Genomic DNA, 21,987 nt, shown 5'->3' with positions numbered 1-21,987 from the left:
ACCTCTGAAATAAGCAAAGTTCCACAGACCGATCATGTGTAGTCCTGCTGGTCCAAGTCGGGGAGCCGGGTTAGCGGAGCTAAACGAGAACCAATCGTGTTATTCGCCGCGATTGACTTTATACTGTCCAATAACGATCCGGGATCACCAACCGATGGCGATATCCTCGTCATGTCAACCGGCGAAAATGATCCTGTTTCGATGACGACGCCAAAGAGGAATATCGCGATAAACCTACAGCAGAGATAACGTTCGCTCATGCCACGCTCGATAGCTTTCTCTCTCTCTCTCTCTCTTTCTCCCACCTTTTCTTTCTCTCTCTCTCTCTTCGTTCATATTTTTTTTCTCTGCCTCTTCGTTGTATTTTTTTTTTCGCGAAACTAGATTACAATTCGACGCTTCATAGATCGAATGGAGGGAGCGAACGAAGAGAATTACCGGTCACGAGAAGGTTTTATCGAGAAGGTTGTTTCGAGAAGGTTGTTTCGAGACTCCTTGCAGTCAGATGCACCACGCACTATCCTCGTCTCCTCGAAAACATTAAACGTCCAACGATCGACACCGGCGGAGTTAAGTAGACGATTAATACTCGCTGGAACAAGTATCTTCGCGCGAAAGTCAGATTTTAGACGGTACGAAACTTTGCACGTATATCCCAAAGACGAAACGATCCACGAGATCACCGAGTACAATGCCTCGCTTCGAAACGTTCATCGCTACGAAATACAAGCTAGAAACTCCCGGTTGGACATTTAACGCGAACACGAGACCCGAGGTAGCGTAAGCGCAACACGATATTCAAACGACGTGGAGCGCGCTTCCTCGTCGTCGGCGTCGTTCAATCGAACAGCGACAAGAACACTCGAACAACCGCGATGAAACAGAACTCTCTTTCTCAACGTACTACGAGGATCGTCCATTTCCACGAACGTTGTTCGCTGGCACACGATCGACCGATGGCGTTCGATGAACAACTGATCACTGATTTCGTTCACGTATCGCGCAGTCGATGCAAACGAACCGATCCAAACACCCGCACGACCAAACATATCGACGTCGACCGGCATTCGATCACGTTAAGCATTGCGACTCTACCGCGTATACACAAGAAAACGCACGAGAGAACGTTTAAGTAGAATGAGACGTTCGGAACCGTCTCACGGGCACCACGGTCGCGAATCTCGTACGATCATCGCTGGCTGAGATCTCACGAGGGCCGTTCTCTCTCGGTCACGAGCACCGCGATCATCGCGCAATTTCTCTCCTCCCGTCAGCAATGTTCACCTTGACCAGGCCCGGTAGCGATCGGTCGGACCAGACAACGAGTCCGCTTGTATATATGTGTGTGTGTGTGGGTGTATGTATGCATGTGTGTATATGTATGTGTGTGTATACACCAAGGGGGCGACGATCAACGTGACACACGAAAACGAAACGGAACACGGACTCTCGGTAACAAACCACGATCAGAACGATCAGCATCCGAAGGACTCTGCGCCGCGCGGCTCGAGATCGTCCAAGCACCACGAAACCAGTACCCTCGAAAACTGATTGCTCCCGGAGAGAGCGTGTTTCGTCACTCTGTACTGGCGAGACGATAATTTCAGAGGCGATTAGATGACCCAACACCGACGATAGTGTAACGAGACCGTATTTTGCGGATCAGCACGCTCTCTCTTCCTCGCTCGCTCTTATGCCGCGATCTCTAACTCTTTCGCTCGCACACGTTTCGTCTCTTTCTTTCCGTCTCTATCTCCCTACCAACTTCCCTACGCCTCTCGCTTGCTCTTCCTCCCGATTTCCCCCCTCCCCCTCTCTCCTCGCACTCTTTCTCTCACACACTTTTTCCTTTCTCGGGTTTTGCAAATCGTCCAAGCGGACACGATCACACCGACGGATACCGAGATTCTTCACGGTTCTCCCGTTTCTTTCTTTTTTTTCTTTTCTTTTTTTAATTTCCCCTCCCCCCTGGTTTCTCCATTCTATTCTTCCTTTTATCTTTTTTTCTTTTCTCTTCGGAAGAGATCGTACCGTTCGCCGAGATTTCTTCACGATTCCCCGACTGTGACATCCCTTTCGTGTTCTAATACCGTTCGTATTTTTCTCTTTTCTTTTTCGTTTTCGGAACACTGTTCTCCACGAAGATGACCAACGGCGACGCGATTTTCGCACACCGGGGAAACGTGTATCGTTCGGCAGCGCGCTGACTCTCGTTCGTTCTCTCTCGACCTCAGCTATCGCAGTACTATTACTATAGGAACACACACGAGTTTAGAAGCGGGCACGTGTCTAGCCGGCGGCGTGTTTTAATCGGTGTTGGAAGAGCACTTATCCGTTAGTAGGTGCCGGCACGGTAGTCTCTGTCTTTGTACCGTGTGTACACGCCGCGATGTTTCTGTGTGCACGCGTGTGTATACATTGTATGGGGGAGTCGGCGGGATCAGGAGGGAGAGGACAACGAGTTGGCGCGAGGTTCGGACAGAGATGGAAAACGCGTGTATGATGGTGTACGCGGATGTAGAGGTACGTGTAGGTGTAGATCGTGCAAGCGTGTTGCAGTGAGCCTGAGCGAGGGAAGGAGGGAGGGCGGGAAAATTCGAAACCGCGCGTATACAGCGCGCGCTCGCGATGACGTAGTTTTGGCAAAACGTGGACGACGCACAGGTGGCCAAACGATTCGATGCGTGTGATTTTTCGTTCACGGGAATGATACGTGGTTGTAGTTAAATAAAACAACCGTGATCGATTATTTTTTTGGGGCCGGGGTAGAGAGGGTGGGGGAGGGACAGCGGCGACAATTTCGATTCGTAGAATAATAGTATCCATAGATGACACACGATCGTAGTTGCTGGTACTCACCGGAGTTGTAATATTCCTTAAAGTAGCGTGTCGCCGCACGTTGGACGATCGAGTAATATAAGTTCACGTACGACGTCGACTGGTTCTGTGCGGAGAGCGCCATTTACACTGTTTTTTCGTCACGCGTTTTGTCACCGTGTACGTATATATATATATACACGTAATGTATATATATATGTGTATATATATATGTATATATAAATATATATCTTTTTCTTTTTTCTTTTCCCTCTATTCCTCCTTCCACGTCTTTTATGCGGACGATATTCACGTACACGTATACACGCGCGTGTCCGTCCCGCGTACGTACAGACGCGTGCACGTAGGTGGTTAGGTGTCGTATAGAACGTAATGTAGATTCGAAGCGCGCACGTTCGCGTGATCACGGCGGGCAAGATGTGACGTGACGAACGACAAACGCGCGAAACGTGTGTCCCGTCTGTGGCTCTCGTTCCTGTCGTTTTTTCCTCCCTTTTCTCTTCTTCCGTCTCCTCTGTCGTTCTTTTTCTCTACCACGTCGCGATCCCTCCGTTGTGACACGAGATCGTTTCCCGATGGTCGCGGCCGTGAAAAAAACTTCCCGGTACCAGGAGCCAGAAAAAAAAACGCAACTGTTAATTTTTCCTTCCTTTTTCTCTTTCCTCCGTTCTTTCGTTTTTTCTTTTCTCTCGTTCTTTTCGTTTTTCCCTTTCTTCGGTTCTCTTTTCCTTTGTCCCTTTTTCTCTCCTCCTCGACCGGTCCTCCCTTTCGATCACGTTTTTCCCGGTTACGGCCTTCAAGCAGCGAGACGGTCTCGCATGCCGGCTAGAGGCCCGCGACTTTGATCCTCGGCACACTCGCTTTCGGGTTACCCGCGCCGGTAGACACAAACTCGGTAGACTCGGCCTGAGCCCCCCCGAGTAACTCGCCAAGACCGAGACACTGGCGAGCTGCAGCGTTGCCACACTTCCGTCGCCGCGGTGCGCGCTCCCGGAGTGGGGATTTCTGGACTGGTTCGGCTTTGGGATGGTAGACACCGTCGTCGGGAGAGGACGAGCGGAGAAGGTGCCGGCGTCGAACCAGTGGTGATGGCGGCAGGGGCGGATTCACGCGGCTCCGGTTCCGTCCGCGCGCGTTAAACCCGACGATTCTTCCTTCTTCCACGTATACACACGCCACCTTCGATAAAGAGAAAGAGAAAGAGAGAGAGAAAGAGAAAGCCGAGTAGGGAGAACCCCTAGATATCTCTCCCTTGTTCTCCGTGTCCCCTTTGGTCTCCACTTTGGTCCTCCGGGTGGCTTGCAACCGGTACGGGCAAATTGGGGTAGCGTGACGGGCAAAATTTCCGAACGGCCTCGCATGCAGACGATTGCCGGTCAACGAGTTCCTCTCTTGATTTTGTCGTTAATTGGATGGTAGCGAATTTATACTTTGTTCGTGAGTCAATTACAGATTGGTCCGAGTCCTGGTGTGTATCACGGTTCCCTTCTGGCTCGTGATCCAACTACGGCCACGGGTAGGACCGGTTCCAAGTAATTTTCGAAAATTACCCACTCGCGTAAGCAGATATCCCGCGTGGAAAGAACTTAATCGTCGATCTATTCGCGTTACTTGAAATTCATTAAAATTCCCGTTGGAGAAAAAAAGAATGTACAAAATGAAACTAACTTTCTTCTCATTGAGCGGAACCGCCAGCGGAGAACGTTCGTTTTCTCGTTCTCCGGTATAAATCCACCTTTCCCCCGGTACCGATCGTACGAGATCGGCCTAGAAATCGGCGATGGAGTCCAAGGGCGGCGAAACTCAGAGCTCGCCCCTGGCGGAGAGGACTGAGGGTGGTGGTGACGGCAGCGATGGTAGTGGTGGTGGTGGTGGTGGCGGTGATGGTGGTGGCGGCGGTGGCAGTGGCAGTGGTGGCGGCGGCGGTGACCGCGCCGGAGGAGAACGAGACACAGAGGAGAGGACACATCGCGGACCAGAATGAGATGGATAGAACGAACGAATCGCAGGAGGAAACGAGAGAACCGAGAGGAGTCGGAGTAGCGAGGAAGTTATGTCCGTTGCATGAACATGGAAGGGGTTTGATACCGTGTTGGAAGGGAAGGTTGGAATCGCATGGTGGGGGATGTTTCGGCGGAGAGGAGCATGAAGAGTGGGGGTTCCTCCAGTCGCCGTTCCTCCCCCTCGCTCTCTGCCTCCCCTCGTTCGTCTCTCACTCCCTGTGGCTGATGTACCCCTCGATGCGCGGTGCGCCGTGATGCATCGCGCTGCCGGCCGCCTGTGCGAGTCACAAGGTATGCTCGTGCCACGAATACGAACTGCCTCTCCCAAATCAATATCAGTCGTGGAAAAAAAACGCGACTCGGCACCTATAATTGCCGAACTTCCGCGATAACCGTCTCTTCTCTCTGTCTGCTCTGTCTCTGGCCGCCGCCTCGCCTCGCCTCGCCGCGGGGGCGACACGGGGGCCATCTCCCTCCTTCCCCCGAACTGACGCTACGTTAGGTTAGGTTTCACGCGCTAGCTTGATTAGGGCCTCCCTCCGTGGCCCACCCCTCCCCCCATGGTATCACGCACGTTTCCCGCCACCCAATGTCCGCGCACGATGATTTTCACTGACTATGTCTGGCCGTGTTGTAGCCACGTGCACCAGCCGCGACACGCTCGCGCCCGCCGCCCGTCCGAAGGTTATGCCTGCTGCGAAAACAAAGCGACGGCTGCTGCGCTTTGCTCCGATGCAGAGTTGCGTCCACTGCTCCGCCACAAAGAAAACGTTTCGCTTTGGTTACGTCGTTATCTCGCGGAGATGCGTTTCGAGCAGAGGCCGGTTGGCGTAGACTTTTTCTTTTCATCGATCATCTAATTCGCGCGAACGAATATTTCGAAGGATTAAAATGATTTCTTCGTGATCAAGACAAAGTTGGAATAGATATCGAAAGACCACATCGTATCGTCATGATACTCGCGGTTATTCACAATGCACCGTTGTGCTGACCCGATTGCGGATTATCAGACGCAGTAACGGCGATGTGATAACGCCGTGATTCGTACGAATTGCGGACTTGTCTGAGGAGCAGAAATCGCGCGCCACTCTCCGGTCTAGAAACTTTCGTAGACCTCCAATGAAATTCACCCCCTTGATTCGTCCGCGTCCAACCGTCCTACGATACGCGTGTATCCTAAACTCTCGAAAGAGTCTGTCTCACCCTGGCAATATTTCCTTTGGTCGAGGCAGAGTAAGCAGAAGAAAGAGCAAAAAAAGAGACGGCTAGAGGCTAGAGGATGGAAAAAGAGCGCAGAAAGCGAGAAGAAGAAGAATGGAGAGGCAACGGGGCAACGTGCCGGCCGAAGTTCTCGGCCACGAAACGAATTTAACGATCGCTCTCGCACATGGAAAGAGGAGCCCGCAGGAGGAATGCCGTCGGTGGCTAGATGGCTGCGTGCCGTCCCAAAGACAGCCGTGCAACCGAGAAGAAAAGTGTGCGTTAGCAGCACAGCGAGGCAGCCACGGCCTGTGCACCCGTGTCCGCCTATATTTATCCGAGGATGCAATATTTGGCCGCGTCTTCTAGAGACTCGACCGGCCACATTCGTCCCAACTTCGAGCGCGCGGATGGGCGCATGAACGAACGAACGCAGCCTCGGAGCAGCCTACACCTCTCTCTTTCTCTCTCCGTCTCCCACTTTTTCCCACTCTTTCGCTTTCTTTCTCTTTCACCATACCCCTCTCCCCTTTCTACTCCCCCTGTTTGCAGGTCTTTCTCCCTCTCTCTGCTCCTTCTTCTGCTTTATCACAATGAGCGACTGCGTGTGCGTGTCCGTGTCGTTAGGCAGTAGCTGTCGGTGCAGGCGTGGTTGGTTCCTTGCCCTCTGTCGCGTATTTATATCTAGCGAGTAGAGCGAATGCATTGCGGCTCGCTTCTTGTTTGCCGGGACCCGCTTCTCTTTCTCCGTTCCACTCTCGTCCGACTATACCTCGCTCTCTTCATCGCACACTCGCCTCGTCCGCTCGCTCACTCGCGGCTACATGCTCGCGCGCACTCGCACGCTCGCTTACCCTCTCGCTTACACGCCGCGGCCCCGCCAAACCTGCTCCGAGCAACGTTAACGCCTAGCGCCGGCTAATCATCGGGATACCATGATTTTTCTCTGCGGATCGATTTTCCGGATTTCGCACGATTTTCGGCCTTTACTTCCGCCTGTTTGTCGTTTGTTCCTCGTTACGTTCGAGCGTAACAGTCAGCCTTTTGAAAAAATCGTTCATCAATTTCGATTCATAGAGAGAATTGAAAGATCCTATCTAAACACGAGAGAGGAAGAAGGACGAACACCGTTGAAAAGTCGGGATCGAGAAACCATACGGTGTTGGCAAAAAGTAGACCACGGGGAGCGGTCGTATTGGTCCTCGGCTCCATTATGGCATCCTTGGTCGCGTATTACCATTCACTTTTTGTTCTAGCCGGGTCCTCCGGCATGCCCCGTTAAATCCGCTCTAGAAAGAGCACGCGTTAGAGCGTCGCCGCTCCGTACGCGCCTCGGCTAGCGGTTCGCGTGACGAGTTATAATTTTCCAAGAGTGTTGTACAACCGCGGCCAGCAGTTCGGAATCTTTCGATTTTAACGCGCCGTCCGCCGTAATTTTACGACATCCGCCGCCGCCGCAGCGCCGCTCTGCGCAACGCGGTGACGCGTCCATGAGCATCGGCCAGGAGAGGATTAAAATAACGTGTAATCGCGAGATTACGCGGTTGCCCTCCTAGTTTCTTTCCTTCTTGCTTGTTTCGGGCCCAGCATTTCGCGGAAACGGCCGATTTTTCTGATGCTTTAATCGCGTTTTTCCTGTAGCCACGCAATTCTTACGTAGATATGGGGATACTCGTCGAACCGAGGCATCCGATCGTGAAGGTTGATCGTGCTCGATGAAAATTTCATGCTAGCGAACGAAATTATGGTGATTCTTGAATAATTGTTGTTGGCTCTTTAGACTCTGTAGTTGAGACGGAAGAGGAGGAGAATGTTTTGCAATAGAATAGAGTTAATTAGACTCAGACGCGTTTACGTTTATATCCGTGAGCCAGTTAGACATACTCGTTAATTTTATATAAAAATTAACCCAGGTCGTATTTAAATCTCTTAGTAATTTTCATAGCGTAACGTTACTTTTACCAAACATCTAATCATTCACGGTTAGGAAAGTACAATCCTCTACCACGTATATGTTTACTTTAGAATCTTTAAACTATCTAATTACGCGTAAAATAGGGACAAATTGTAACGACTTATTTAACGTCGGACATCCAAAGAATCATCGTTGCGTCGTTATTCTTGATCGACTATGTTCTCCCTCAGCTATGTTGGCGCTTCTGGGAAGTACACCGTTTCCCATTAACGAGCCACCCGACTTTTACCTCGGTACGCTATTTACAACTGAAACGACGATTTTCTTGCCGCGACGGAACGAATTTCTCCGGCAATCGACGTATTCGATTATTGGTAATTAAGCAGTCGCGCTTATTACGAGATAAAAGAAGGGGCAACGGCTCGTAGCCGCGTCAAAAACATCCATCGCGTTTCCCGATCCACGCCACTTACACGCGTGTATGCGTGTACGTGAATACACGCTTGCATACCAACGGCAAAGGATTTCGTCGCCGGTGCGTCTGTGCATGATCCGCGGAATCCACTGCGAACGAAATTTCAACGGCCTCGCGGAGAAGTCGAACGAGTCGTCGGAATTCGTCGTTCCTTCGCGAACAAACATAACGCGTTTGCATCACCGTCTGCCAGAGTGTCTCGATATACATCGCGGAAACACGCCAAAGCATCGTCTATTAGAGGGATCGTACGATTTTTCGAGAAATCGCGCATCGATCTTCACCGAGTGGCGGGTAAGTAATATTCGTTCGTCTTACTCTGCGACGAAAAGTCTGCGGCTCCGGACAATCGCCTTAACCGATGACAAAAAGACGGTTCGAGCGAAAAGTAGAAGAAGACGCGAGGAGAGAAAAGCGGAGGGAAAAAGAGAGCGGAAAAAAAGAGGAAAGAAGGGAAGAGGAGCGTAGAAGAAGATGACAAGCTGTCGTGGCTCGTAGGAAAGGACGACGGAAGGAACGGTGCCTCTTTAAAGTATCGGGAGCAATCTCCCTCGGTTGCCACTGTTACAATTTCAAACAGTCCTGCGTTTCATTTATTTTTTATCGGGGAGAAGTTTGTTGACCTTGCAGTGCGAAACGCCAGGAATACATTGGAGGAGGCACGAAAGTGGGGTAGAGTAGACGATGGTGGTGGCGGCGGCGGTGGTGGCGATGCTTGGGGGCGGAGGGGTGAGGGACGTCAGGGTTGTGCGAGCCAACGCCACGATGGTGGTGAGGGTTGCTCTAGCGGAGTGGGATGAATCGGACGGCGAGCAAGTTATTTCGCGCGAAATGTGCATTGGCCGAATTTGGCCTCGTGATTTTTTTTCTCATCTCTCCCCTTTTCTTCCTTTTTCCCCTCTTCCCGCTCCTCTTCCCCTCTTTCGTGCATCTTGCACGTATGTCCCTCTTCTCGTCACAGGGGTTCGCTACGCGTTTGCCTATCTTATCGCTCGTCGCACGACGCTTTCCGTCTGTTATAGTTTTATCGAACGGACCTTTGAATACTTTATGACGGTACGAGGTATCAATCATCGATATGAAGAAGCAACGCGTGGGTGGGACGCGTGTTCCATCGCCGTGCGAAATTAGGCGGCTCATTGACATCCGGCCAAAGTCGCGGCCGACGTTTCCTTTGTACGAGAATGGTTCAGGGCCACGAGGATTTGACTTTAAGGAACTGCCAGGGAAACGAGAAATCGTAAGATTTTCTCTCTTTCTCTTTCTTACACGTTGGAACGGCACAAGATGCTCGTGAATTGTAGAAGGGAAAGTGGCTATTAGCGGGACTTCGCGACTGATTCCGAGGGAAATCCAAGAAACAAAGAACCCGGTGGTCTCGTTGGTTTCACTTTTGTCGAAATCACTGCCAGACCGTGGGCCGAAACCGTGAAAGCAATCCCGAGGAAACTACGACCAACTTTATTGCAACGACCACGTGGCACACCGTGGACAATGATACTGCATAAGAAGTTATTACGAACAAATGGTACCGGTGTGCACAGCTATAATTATCGTCCATGAAACGACGATTCCCGGTAATAACGTTCCGGAAAGGTGTACGTTGATGTCTCAGGTATTAATCGCGCCAGGTTACAATGTTGTGCGATATTATCGCGGAAATGATTGCGCGTGAAACACGGCTACTAAATTAAAACCCGTCCTTGCCCGAGTACCGTGTTTTTTCGCGGGACAATCGCGCGCGCTGCAATGAATCAAACTAATTAAATCATTCGCCTACGCGGCACAATCATCTCGCTTTAAATCGCCACTCGCTCGATGCTCGCTCACAAATAAGATTTCTGGCGTTCGTTTTTTCAAACGCGACCAAAAGGGGTTTCGGAAGGCGAAAATCTTACGTTTTGTTCCTCTTCTTTTCATCGAATCGCAGTAGTCGAACGTGTCTTCAAGCCCATCGTCTCTGATTCTTGATACATACATAAAAACTGCGTGTATAAGCCGAACGTGTTTGAAGAACGTAAATTACGTAATTTGGGTACATATTGTTTTGTTTCTTCTAAAATAAGTCTATTTCTCGGCCGCGATTTAGGTATTAAACAAGTACACACTACTACGTATTGTTTTTGCTAAAGTGTAATGGATACTTTACAAAAATCCACCGCGTAAATTAAGGAGGAAAGAAAATAATTGTAAAAAATAAGGATGAAAAAGTTATTAGACAAATCTCTGGGTTTGCCCCTGGCAACCACAGTGTAAATTGACTGGAAAAAAATTTGCCAACGAAACTGTGTTAACGTAACGTTGGTCCTTAATGAGTTAATGCAAGAGCGAGATTTCACCGGACGAGAAGGATAATCTTCGCTGGTTTTTGGGTCACTCGGCGAAGGGACGTCCAAAATTGAAAGTACTCGGTCGAGGAGCAAGCCTAGCTGCTTAGGTTAGGTTAGGTTACTCCGGTTCGCCTGTATGTGTCGCTCGTCTGGCCACGTGTATCTTTTAGTCCGGATCGTTTCGTTTAGGCTCCGTTCCGCGAGTTTTTTCACTGCACGAACGAGCCAGCAAACCGGGAACTCTTTTGCTTGCCCCTTGAAACCGAATTTAGAGCGTGTAGTAGTAGTGAAAAGGAGTATAGTTGCGCCGGTTGTCCAGAGTGGAAAAAAGAGAGGTAGGAAGGGGACGGAAGATGAGAAAGAAGGAGAGGAAGAAGAGGAAGAAGAAGAAGTAGAAGAGGAAGGAAGAAGGCGTTTCACAGCCGCGAAACTTGCGGCCGAACGGCCAGCATAGAAGATTCGTTATGCGCCATGCCGCACGAAAGATACGCTCGTACGACGAAACGAAGGAAAATTATGAGCGCGCGCTAACGTCGAGTAATATTTAATGCGGCAGAAAATTCTGCCTCGGCCCAACCTCGCTAAATATTCGTGATTTCTCTCCGTTCTTTCTGCCTGATTTTTTTTCTTTTCGTCATTCTTTCTTTCCTCTTTTTCTTCATTTCCCCTTCTTCCATTTTTCTGGCGCTCGTCGGTGTACCAGAAGGGTCGCGTTTTCCTAATTAATGGCATTAATGCGTTTTAACAAAGGCAATTAATATCCGTGGTTCGGCAAACAAACGCGTGGTGGTCGGTGGTCAGTCGTTGCCGCGGCGTTCACGATGGCATCGCGGAGGCACCCGTTCGAAACGAGCACGGGTTTGAAGAGTAAATTATGACGGGCCAGACGATTGACGTGTTGTGATAATTAACACGTAATAATATACCGTTAATATTCTTTTGCAATTGCATATCCTGCAATATTCATGGATTTTTTTACTTCGTTCCAGCACTGGTTGCATAATACCGCTCATTAAGCCCGCAATCAGATTGAACCGCGTTGGCCAGCGCCCGTGGCTGCCCGCGTTTATGTATTCCAACATTGTGTCTATTTTCGCGCGCATTCATAAGGGCACGCGAGCGCGCGAACGCGAGCCCACTAATACCGATTAAAGTGATGGTCTCGCGCGAATTACCCGACTCCTCTCTCTCTCTCTCTCTCTCTCTGTATCCGTTACAATCTCTCTCTCTCTCTCTCTTTCACTTCGATTTTCTTTACATCGTCCCTCGAAACTACCCGACTCGCAATCATTTCATCGTATCGCTACGCAACGTCAGGATCGGTGATTTCGAGGAAACCAAAACTATCCGCGGTACTCCAATAAGACCGATGACACTGTTCCTCGATCCACGCGTTCCTGGATATACACTCCAGGCCACGTCTTTCATTCACGCGACCGGCAGGCGTCACCTAGAACCAATAAAGACAGCATCGAAACGAAACGCCAAGAATGTGACGCGCTGCACGTATCGTATCCCCCTCCCGGTGTCCCTTTCCGTTCCACCTTTTGCTCTCTCCATTCGCCACGGTCTGCTTTTATTCCGTAGCAGCGCGAAAGAAATCCGAAGGCATAATAATTAAATCGCATCGGGGTAAACGATCAAGCGTTCGTCCGAGGAAGGCAACTCTCTTCGTGGCGATGGGGGGACACGAAGGGGGATAACACGAAAGAGGGGATGCGAAGAAACAGAGCGAGAGGAAGGGATCGAAGAGCACGGGCAAGTCGACGTAAGTCGGAAAGAGATAAAGAAAGAGAGAGAGAGAGAGAGAGACGGCTGTCGTGGCTTCGTGTGCATAATTGCCGTGATTATGGGTGTGTCAGTTCGGCCCGTCTAGGTGCATACACGCATTCGGCTCTAGATGCAGCTGATCCGGGTGCGTGTAACGGCGCAGCAGCAGCGACGCAGCGGAAACGTTGGCAACCGCGCAACGGCGCAGACCGATGCGCAGCATCATTATCTGGAGCGCTGCTTAGCGAAGAGCATCATCCATGTTGCTCGTTAACTCGCGTGCATCTCATATGAATAAACTTCTTTAATTATCGCGAGGCGGTCGCTCCGGGGAAACCACCGCCTCGTCTCGAACGCTACCTCCAACCCCTTCTCCACACCGCCTGCAACGTTTCAACGAATTTCTTTCGACGATCATCGAGCGACCGACTCTTTACTTTAATCCTTCCCGAACCCTCCGTCATTTCGTTACCAACGCTTCATGCACTTTGCTCAGACTTTTGGCTCTATTCGTTCCTCTTTGTGGTTGCCTGGAGCTGTTCGGAGCAACGTTACACAAGCAGTTTGGTTGTGCACCCGCGCATGCGCACATCCACTGGCGCTCCGCGTCAGTAACGCGGTAAAAATTGAAACGTTGCATCAGGATTGTTATCGTTATCGTATAATGAAACGAAGCTCCGACAAGATCTTATCGAGTTCTGCTTTAATTAAGAAACCTAAAAATCAACAGAAGTAAGTACAATACTTCGCGACCCTTTCGCACTCAGGAACTGTGGCGAGCTACGTGGTGTTTACATATCGAAAAAAATCATCGCGGTTATTCCCTTGGGGGTAACGAGCGCACGCGGTTCGCCAATTTGGCAGGGTTGTTTGCAGCGTGGCGCGAAACTGCGCCGGGTCTGCTGATTTACGATAACAGCGAGGAACGGCGTGTAAAATGCCGGGGAAATTTGGCCTCGACAAGAAAATAACGTCTTAAACGCGTCGTTGCTCCAATTTCCATGGGCGAGTGGCGCAGTTTGGTGCAGTCCGACGAACAGGCAACGGTAGAAAAAAGGGAAGAAGGAGGGAAAGAGAAGAAAAATCGGGAGGCAAGCGTATAACACGTTTATGCATTTCCCTGCTAGTAATACGCCGAAATCGATAGCAGTAATTACGTAGAAAGCTCTGCGTGTCGTCGATATGACTTACTGCGGCAAACGCCGCTACTTTTGCCACGGATCGGACAACCGTTCTGATTGTCGGAATTATTTCGCGCGAAAACGAACCACGGTTTGATTACCAGACATTTTCTCTAATGATCGTGTGTGCATTGCGTCGCGTCGCGCGTTATACCAGTGCCAGGCTATACCTTCGTGGAACTTGCGTAACTTCGGCAATTACAAATCTTCTATCATAATCATTATCGTGATTATCACATGCCGTCGTCTTGATACCGCATACGCGTTCGTCGTACACGCACGCCACTTGTCCCTTTCCGAGAGACACGTTCACACTTTCACATTTTTCAACGGGCGGTCGCAGATAAGGTGGGACGAAAACCGAGATTTAAAAATAATATGTAAAGCGAAATGATCGGTGTTACGCGACATTCGTGATCTCGAAGCACGTCGACGACGACGTTTAAATGATTCTCGAGCCATTTTAAACGCGAGCGTTCATTAGACGACGGTAAAGAACGAGGTACGTACACTCAGTTAAGCATATTCTACGCGTAGTCGAGTATCAGAAATTCGAGATATCGCGAAAATCTCTCGAGATCCGTGAACGTGAAAATATAGTTTATCGTCGATAAATCGTTCGAACGGTCGGCGGTATCGTTATTCGCAACTTTCTTCCCGTGAAAACGCGAACGAACGTCCGATGATATAGAGGAGAAAGAAACGCGAGGCCGCGAGATAGCAGCGTCGATTAATCGTGCGGAATTAAAGTTTTCCCTACGAATTATCTCGCACTAAACACACGTTACTCGATTTCATACCGGATAATCGATCTCTCCTTCGATTAATCCAGTTTCCTCGCTCCACCATCGATCCTTGATGTCCGATCGGTGCAGGCCAACACTCGCGTCGATTGACACGCGGCGTGGCACGATCGAGCCCAACGCATTGATCGAACGTAGATCGCGCTCGTTAACTCCGTTATTGCTAATCGGCCGATCGGATCGGCGTGATCGACGCAGATGAGTTACGAAGTTAAGTCCACCGCTGCGGGCATCGCAGGATCGTGCACACACGCAGGAGCATCGTCGATCAGTTCTTTTTTGCGACCCTGGATTGCAGCAGGCTGCGACCTCGAGAGAAAAAGTGACTGGAGCATAATTTAAAACGGCGAAAAGAGATCACGAGATTCCATGATCTCCCAATTAATTCGCCGGTTATCTCGGAGAGACCGAGCTAGGAAAAAGCAAGACGAAAACGAGAGGAAGACAGGATGTTTCGGCTGACAGATAACGCGATCGCTGCTACGACTTTCTAATCGCGTTCTCGTGGACAGGGTTGGCAACCGTGGAGATCCTTGCTCCCGGCCAGATCCCGGATCTTATCACGTAGCGGTGTGTCGACGGTATCGCGTTGACGAGCCAAAAAATATAGTCGATATAGAGAGGCAGCGAGACGCACGCGGGGAGATCGATCGTAACGGGCGTGCACCGTTTCGCGGTCGATCGTCGAAGGGCGGGAAAGCCTGTTTCGAAAAGGCTGTCACTCAGTTTACGCGATCAGGAGTTCGAAACCGGTTCCAACGGGCGTTCTGGGTTCGGTTCTGGCCGCGGAGATCGAACGCACACTGGCAACAGCAACACCGGCAGCACCAACAGCAGCATCTCTGGCGTAACGGAAGCCGCAATAGCCGCATGGATTCTTGTTTTCGCGTTGCTTCTCCATTTTTTCTCTCTCGTTCTCTCTATCACGGTACGCGTTCGGTTCTCCTCCGTTTATATCTTTCCCTCTCTGTTCGACTCTGCCGCTTCTCTCCTCTCTCTTTTTCTCCCTACCCCATCTCTTTCGTTCTTCTTTTCCCCTCCCCCTCCCGTTTTTCCTATTTTTTCCTATATTTTTTCTTCTCTTTCTGTTTCCTCTTTTTTTTTTTATTATTATTTTTCCTCGTGTTGCTTCCCTTTGCGCGCAAGCTCGTGCATATACGCATCGGCGGGCGTAGCTCTGCTGCCCGCTCCCTGATAAAATCCCACAAAAATCGAGAAGCCGTTAGCTCTCCGGCTAGCTATGGTAACCGAGAGGTGGAACCGGTGCTCAATATAGATTCAGGGAGCAGCCTTTACACGGAGTGCATTCGACGGGAGTCGTTGTTAATGCTAAATGAATTTTAATCCTCGATTTTTGGACGTTCGACGGAACGCCCTTTCGACCCACCTCGATCTCATCCTCCTCCTCCTCCTCCTCCCTTCTGCCCCTCCGCCTCTTTTCTCTCCTTCTCTCTTCGCCACGATGCCCTTCCACCCTCCCCCTCCCCCTCCACCCACTATTTTGGATCCGATAGAACCCTGGGATATGCGAGTAATTAAAATATTAACTAATCTGCAATTCCGGATGGAAAATCGTGCACAGTGCATGAACGACCCTGGTGAGTCGATTGAATATTCTTGATACATATTTCGCGGACCTGTCGATTTCGCATCTGATTACCAGGTGCCAGGATGTTTTATGTATAGCAGTTTCCTGTATAGGGTGTTGCGTTCAAAGCATCGCAGTTTAACCCCTCGCCATACGATTTGTTTAATAGCTATTTAAGTAGGTTTAATAGCTATTTGAACAAGCTATTCGGTGTTATTACATCGTGTTAAATAAAGAATATTGAAGCATTATACAGAAGTTATGTTTAATAACTCTTGGCTTCGAGAAGTGGAGTTCAAATTATATTTCACGCTGATTTTTCTTTTATTTACACCTTATCCGTGTTAAATTGAAAACATAATTTGTACTACGAATTTCGTTAGACATTACAATACACAGACACGCACAGGTACATGTATTTACGCAAGCAACTAATATACTGTAAAACAAAATTATCGAATTACAATGTTTAATAAAAGTATTACTAGTTGTTTACCAATTACTTTACTAAATTTTTATTACCACGATGCTCGAGCGACGGATCTTAAATTTTAAACGCTTACTCTACTCTCAGTTACTCCATATCGATTTCTACGTACGGGATTAAATTGAGTATCGAAACGAATATGGAGCAATGCTGAGCGTGCCGTCATATTATATTATTGTGAGTCACCGTGTATATTATATGTATAATCACTCAGCAGCAGTAGTCCGTAACACTTTTAATTTCCCAGCTTGTATATGTAATAATAGGTTCAAGGGTTTGACGACGCCGAAAAAAGAGCAAACGGACGTGGTTTCCTGGCGGGGATCGTCTCAAGGGGGCGGCACCGCGCCGCGGCGTGGGTATTTTTTTTTAACACGCGCGTCAATTTCGTTTCGCGCAAATTTTTTCGCCGCTGTACGTACGCGTCGGGCGCGCGTAGTACATGTACGTACGCGGCAGAGAGACGAGGCAAGTTCGACACGGCAACGGGAGAGAATGCATAAGCACGAGGCACGAGTCCAGGCAAGTCGGTTGTGCTCTACGCTTAAACGCGAAAGAAGAGGGCTGCCAATAGTTGGTTCGCCGGTACATTCCCGCTCTACAAAGTTAATTACGTGGCTGACGCTCGTTAGCGAAAAAATCCAAAGGCGATAAATCATAGTGATAACTGAAATACATTTCTGCTCTGCTAAGCGTAAGTTGCCGTATCTCTGAAATGCTCTGCCGTTCGAAGACATTAACGGGTCTCGGTCTTGATGCTGATGTTACACGAAATTGTTATTACGCCGCTGTTGTTTCTAGTGGTGGCCGTGGCCGCTGCTCAACGAGAATCGAGAAGAAAGAGGAGAAAGGATGAAACGGGAGAAAAAAAAGAATAGGAAGAAGAAGAAGAAGAAGAGGAGGAAGAGGAGGAAGGTAAAAACGTACGAAGAGCAAAGAAGCAACACCGCCAATTACTTTCCAACCGACTACTCGATAATATCGTCCCGCGAGCACCGATACACAACGACCATTAATATTCTAAACGCAAGCCCCGTGTACGCAGCTCGTGTTCTCGATCCACGCTCGGATCTGTCTTGGAACGTAAAGCAGATCCGGCCGGCACGAATCGTTCGTGTACCACCGGAAAGCCCCCGAGTTATAACAGTTTACTACGCGGACGAACCACTGGATTCGAGATAGTTAGACGCGCGAGCCTAACAATTTGCGCGCGATATCATAGATGCCACGCCGGACCACCGTTACATCCCGTGCTTTACCTACGATCGCGCTTTTTTATGTCATCCTTGGCCGGTCTTTAGAGAATTGAACGATTCCCGTTGAACAACCTTCGTCGTCGTGAATTCTCCATTTGATAAGGTAACGAAGGGAAATACATGCAATTATCGTAGTCTTGGGAAAGCGACGATGCAACTTTGCATCGGAGAAGCGTACGTTTTCAGACGCCAGACAACGGGAAAGTTGGTACAAACGATTCTGATATTTGAAAACATACAGATTTTCGTAATAAAGTTTCACTTTACCGGCAATTTTCCAACTTAGAGACTTTGTCACCCGTACAAATATAATAAAATTACAAAATGATTTGGAGCGTGGCTCGTTAAATCTACATCGACCACGACAAAACATCCGATGCAACTGGCAAGCAAGGCATGCCAAATTAATCATGAAAGCCCAGGAATCTGGCGTAACAAATTCAAATACAAAAACACGTATATCAATTACACGATCGAGGCATAGGCTAACGAAGTCAGTGACGAGGATACGAAGGTACGAAAAATATCGCCAGAGAGAGACGAAGGGTTAAAGCGGAAAGAGAGAAGGGAGAGAGAGAGAGAGAGAAAGAGGTGCGGCGAAAGACGAATAAAGTGACAGAGAGGGCTAAAAGAGAGGGGAGAGGAGAGTGACGTTTCGTGAGATAAAGGTGAAGGGAGAGAGGGGTGGCAGAGAAGATATTCTTGGCAGCGACTGCGATGCAACAACTGTCCCCATCCGTCATCTACGGAGGCAGCGAGAGAGGCCCACGACCACTCGATGCGTCCCTCGCCGTGCTCTTCAAATCACGAGAGGGGAAAACTTCTCGTAATCATCAAGATCTCGACTAACGACACCGACAGTCGACTCATTACGTCGTTATCGTCGAAAGAATCTCCGTGGATCCGCGAGGAAACGGCCCAAACTGTTCGTTTTTCAAAAGTCTTCGAAATATTCCGACTCATTTCACTTTATGATATTAGATTTCCTTTATTACACGGTGTAAAAGACATAGTTCGTTGCAAGAATAAAAGCTAGAGACGCGTTGTAATATCTCTTTTGCTGCGACGAATCAAGATTATCTCGAATAGATGACGCCTATATTTAGGCTTATTCGTGGCTGCCTCCGGGCTCTATTATTCGTATAAGATCTATGAAGAAGAGACTCCGTAAAAGAGATTCATTTAAAGCAATTAAGGAGACATTCCGTTCCGACGCCCGATCATAAAGATCTCCGTGCATCCTAATGACCAGAACCAACCACGATCGTAAAGAGCCTTACGCTGCAAAGGCAAACGGAATAATAAAAAAAAGGAGAAGAAAAATTGGCGAATCTGAACCTACGGCAATGGTCGTGCCTCTAAATCCGGCCGGTGCGCGGTCTTATTTTAGCGGGCAGCGCGTCAGAATCCACCCCTAGAAGCGGTCCGAATGGAATTCTATTCCAGTTCGACGAACTCTGTGGCCGGTCGCGTCGACGACGCAACCCGTGTACACGCGTCAAACTCACCACGCCAGGGACACACGGGTGTTTCGAAGTATTTACATACGGCTCTGTCCAACCGAGGCCCTGACCAACCGCTCGCCCGTCCCTGAAACGGTTCACTGTCGTCGTCGTGGTCGGCTCCGTGGCCATTCGATCATCCACGCTCGATGCGTGTGGATCAGGTCTAGGACCGACTCTAGGTAATGGGTTCTGGCTAGTTGGCGGGTGTGTCGGTGTGCACGGGGTGGTAAGCCGGTTAAGAGAGCGGTGGAAAAGAAAGAAGAAGCCGACGATCGGTCATCCTGATGCATATACGCGTTCGTGACGCGAACACCGGACACACGTATGATCCAGAACGTTTTACAGTGTGCACGTCAGTATGTGTGCGCGCGTGTACGTGTGGTAGAGATCGACGCACACGCGGTCGTGGTTTTTATATGAAATTGCCGCTCCACCGTACGCTCCACTAGGCCTCGGAATTGAGATAGCGTTATCCGATGACGAGCAGCTATATCGCGAAATATTACCGCTGGAAATTATTAACCATCTCGCGAGGCTGAGTCGACCCAGCGATCGAGATCGATGGGATAGGTTTCTCCGGCGATACAAATAGAGTTGTGCGTGTTCCCGTGTTCTTCGCTTCTTATAGTTTCCCTTCTTATTCTTCATATTCTTTCTCGTTCTCTTCTTTTTTCTTCTTCATGATCTTCGCGTTTCTTTCGTTTCGTTTTGTTGCATAAACGAGAACGTTTAAACGTTTTGCTCCGCCGATGCAGAATGGTTTCGGAAATCTTCGCACGAATGGACAAGGATTTATTAGTTGGATATTAGTAGTTTATATGAGAGGAAATTAGGACATGTTCGCGTGGCTTCTGCGGACAGGATGGAAAGGACTTTAAGGAATTATGGCTCGTCCTACCGATCGTAAAGCGGACACTCGGCACGAACCGATCTGTTATTAAGTAATTATCCTTGAATTATGACCGCGGCCAGTAGCTTCGAAGTAAATTGGACATCGTCCGGCGCGATCTTAGAAAAATGATTTTTAATCGAGCGCAGATATTAACCGGCTCGCGATAGACCGTAATAAATCCGCGATGATCCCCGTGGAATCTCTAGCGAAATTACGACCGGCTGGCCGCTGGATTAATTGCATACTCGATGCCTTTTAAGCTATACCTTCGTAAATTAATTTCTGTAAAAATGTCACCGGACATTTAGCAATTCCTATGAAACGTCATCGAAAATATCAAATAAAACCAAGTTTAATGGCTTTCTACGAGGCTTTCTAAACCTTCACTTCCATAAAACTCGCGTGTCTTTTTTTCACGAATCAGCGTCGAATCTTCCAGTCGGCCGATTTGTCCGATCTTTCCGTGATAATTAAAAGAAATCGCTGTATCTACAGGATCGATGATAGGAGTCGGACCGAATCTAGCGCATTGTCATACTTAACCGTATCCTCTCGAGGCCGGGACACGCCTACCGAGTTTAATGAACTTGTGCGATCAGACCGCGATGCTGTTCGCGATGCTCGAGCCCACCGCGCGAATAAGCCGTTATCCGAAGGCCTGACCTATGCCGAAGATTTTCGAGCAACGTAACTCATCATTATCTAGATAATACGCGGCTCATGCACGCCACCGCTCAATGAATCACTTCCACGCCCAACCGGGGGCCGATGCTCGCGACTCGTTGCACGCGCTTTCACGTTGCGGCCAGCCGCGCGCACTTTCCATCGAGCTACATATCGAGGATTCTTCTTTCGCCAGCCGATAAATATTTCGCCGGTCTCGTGACTTATGCGCGCATAACTCACCATCGTCCCTGTCTTCTCTCCGTGTTCCTTTACTACCTGTAGTCGATTCGTACGATTGGCACGGCTATCAGTTCCAAACGAATCCCAAGCCCGGCACCTACTCCAGGCATTCGACGTTACAGACAGGTTTGCATAATTAAAGCGTTCCTGTCGGCTAGGACGTTCCGTTAGAAAGAGGGACGGACGAGACAAAAAGGTGGAAAAAGAAGAGAATATAGGAAAAGCAAATCGGTAATGACGATCGTTGAGCTTGGTCTTGGAACCGCCTCCCGCAGAAACCCTTCCTCTCGTGCCTCGTATTACTACCACTCCTAGAGGCCTCTCGCTCCTTTCTCTCGACGTCTCCCAAATCGGAAAGATCCACGCTTCTTCGACGCCTGTTGATCCTTTGACAGGACGAGCGGCGCGTCCTCGACTCCGACCTCCCCGCTCGCCGGACCACCGCGAGTTTCTCGCACGTTTTCATCCCCCTCTCTGCCAGCCTGTCGATCTTCCGTGCCCTCCTATTTGATCCTGCAGCAGGCAAATGCGCGGTAACCAGAACGAGGGAGGGGGCACCGAGCACACGTGTATCGGCTCACGGTGAAAATAGTGCAATAAGCGCGTAGTTATGCAGCAGCTACGGCGGCGTGTGGTTTGCTCACCACCACCACCACCACCACCACCACCACCACCGCCACCATCAGCGACGGCGCCACACCATCGTCACCATCCCCTTCTCTACTTTTCCTCCCTTTCTCTCTCCGACTCTCACCTTCCTCTCTGTTTCACCCGGCTGTTGCCCGTTCTTCCTGCCATCCCCTTCTCCCCTGGCAACCACCCCCTTTCCTCCGGGGGG

The 21,987-nt window shown here is 49.5% G+C and overlaps 1 protein-coding gene and 1 long non-coding RNA gene across 4 annotated transcripts in view; one reads left to right on the top strand and one right to left on the bottom strand.

Annotated features, from left to right (window-relative positions):
• LOC100645014 (zinc finger protein 768) overlaps positions 1-4,457 on the bottom strand; it is a 54,555-nt gene extending 50,098 nt beyond the window's left edge. For 2 of the 3 annotated variants that reach the window (XM_012312433.3, XM_012312436.3), the window contains exon 1: positions 2,860-4,457. In XM_012312433.3, the coding sequence (XP_012167823.2) occupies positions 2,860-2,962 (103 nt within the window). In that variant the 5' untranslated portion in view covers positions 2,963-4,457. Of the gene's footprint in view, positions 1-2; positions 2,823-2,859 lie in introns of those variants that run through there. The other variant, XM_048409774.1, reaches the window with a different exon arrangement.
• Positions 4,458-9,218: 4,761 nt separating this feature from the next.
• Positions 9,219-18,891, top strand: LOC125385880. Its single transcript, XR_007225608.1, has 2 exons — positions 9,219-17,284; positions 17,392-18,891. It is a non-coding gene; the product is annotated as an uncharacterized LOC125385880 (long non-coding RNA).
• Positions 18,892-21,987: the final 3,096 nt, after the last annotated feature.

This window comes from Bombus terrestris, chromosome 10, assembly GCF_910591885.1.
Source record: "Bombus terrestris chromosome 10, iyBomTerr1.2, whole genome shotgun sequence".
Classification (NCBI taxonomy): domain Eukaryota; kingdom Metazoa; phylum Arthropoda; class Insecta; order Hymenoptera; family Apidae; genus Bombus; species Bombus terrestris.
This window is presented reverse-complemented; position numbering and strand designations above follow the sequence as displayed.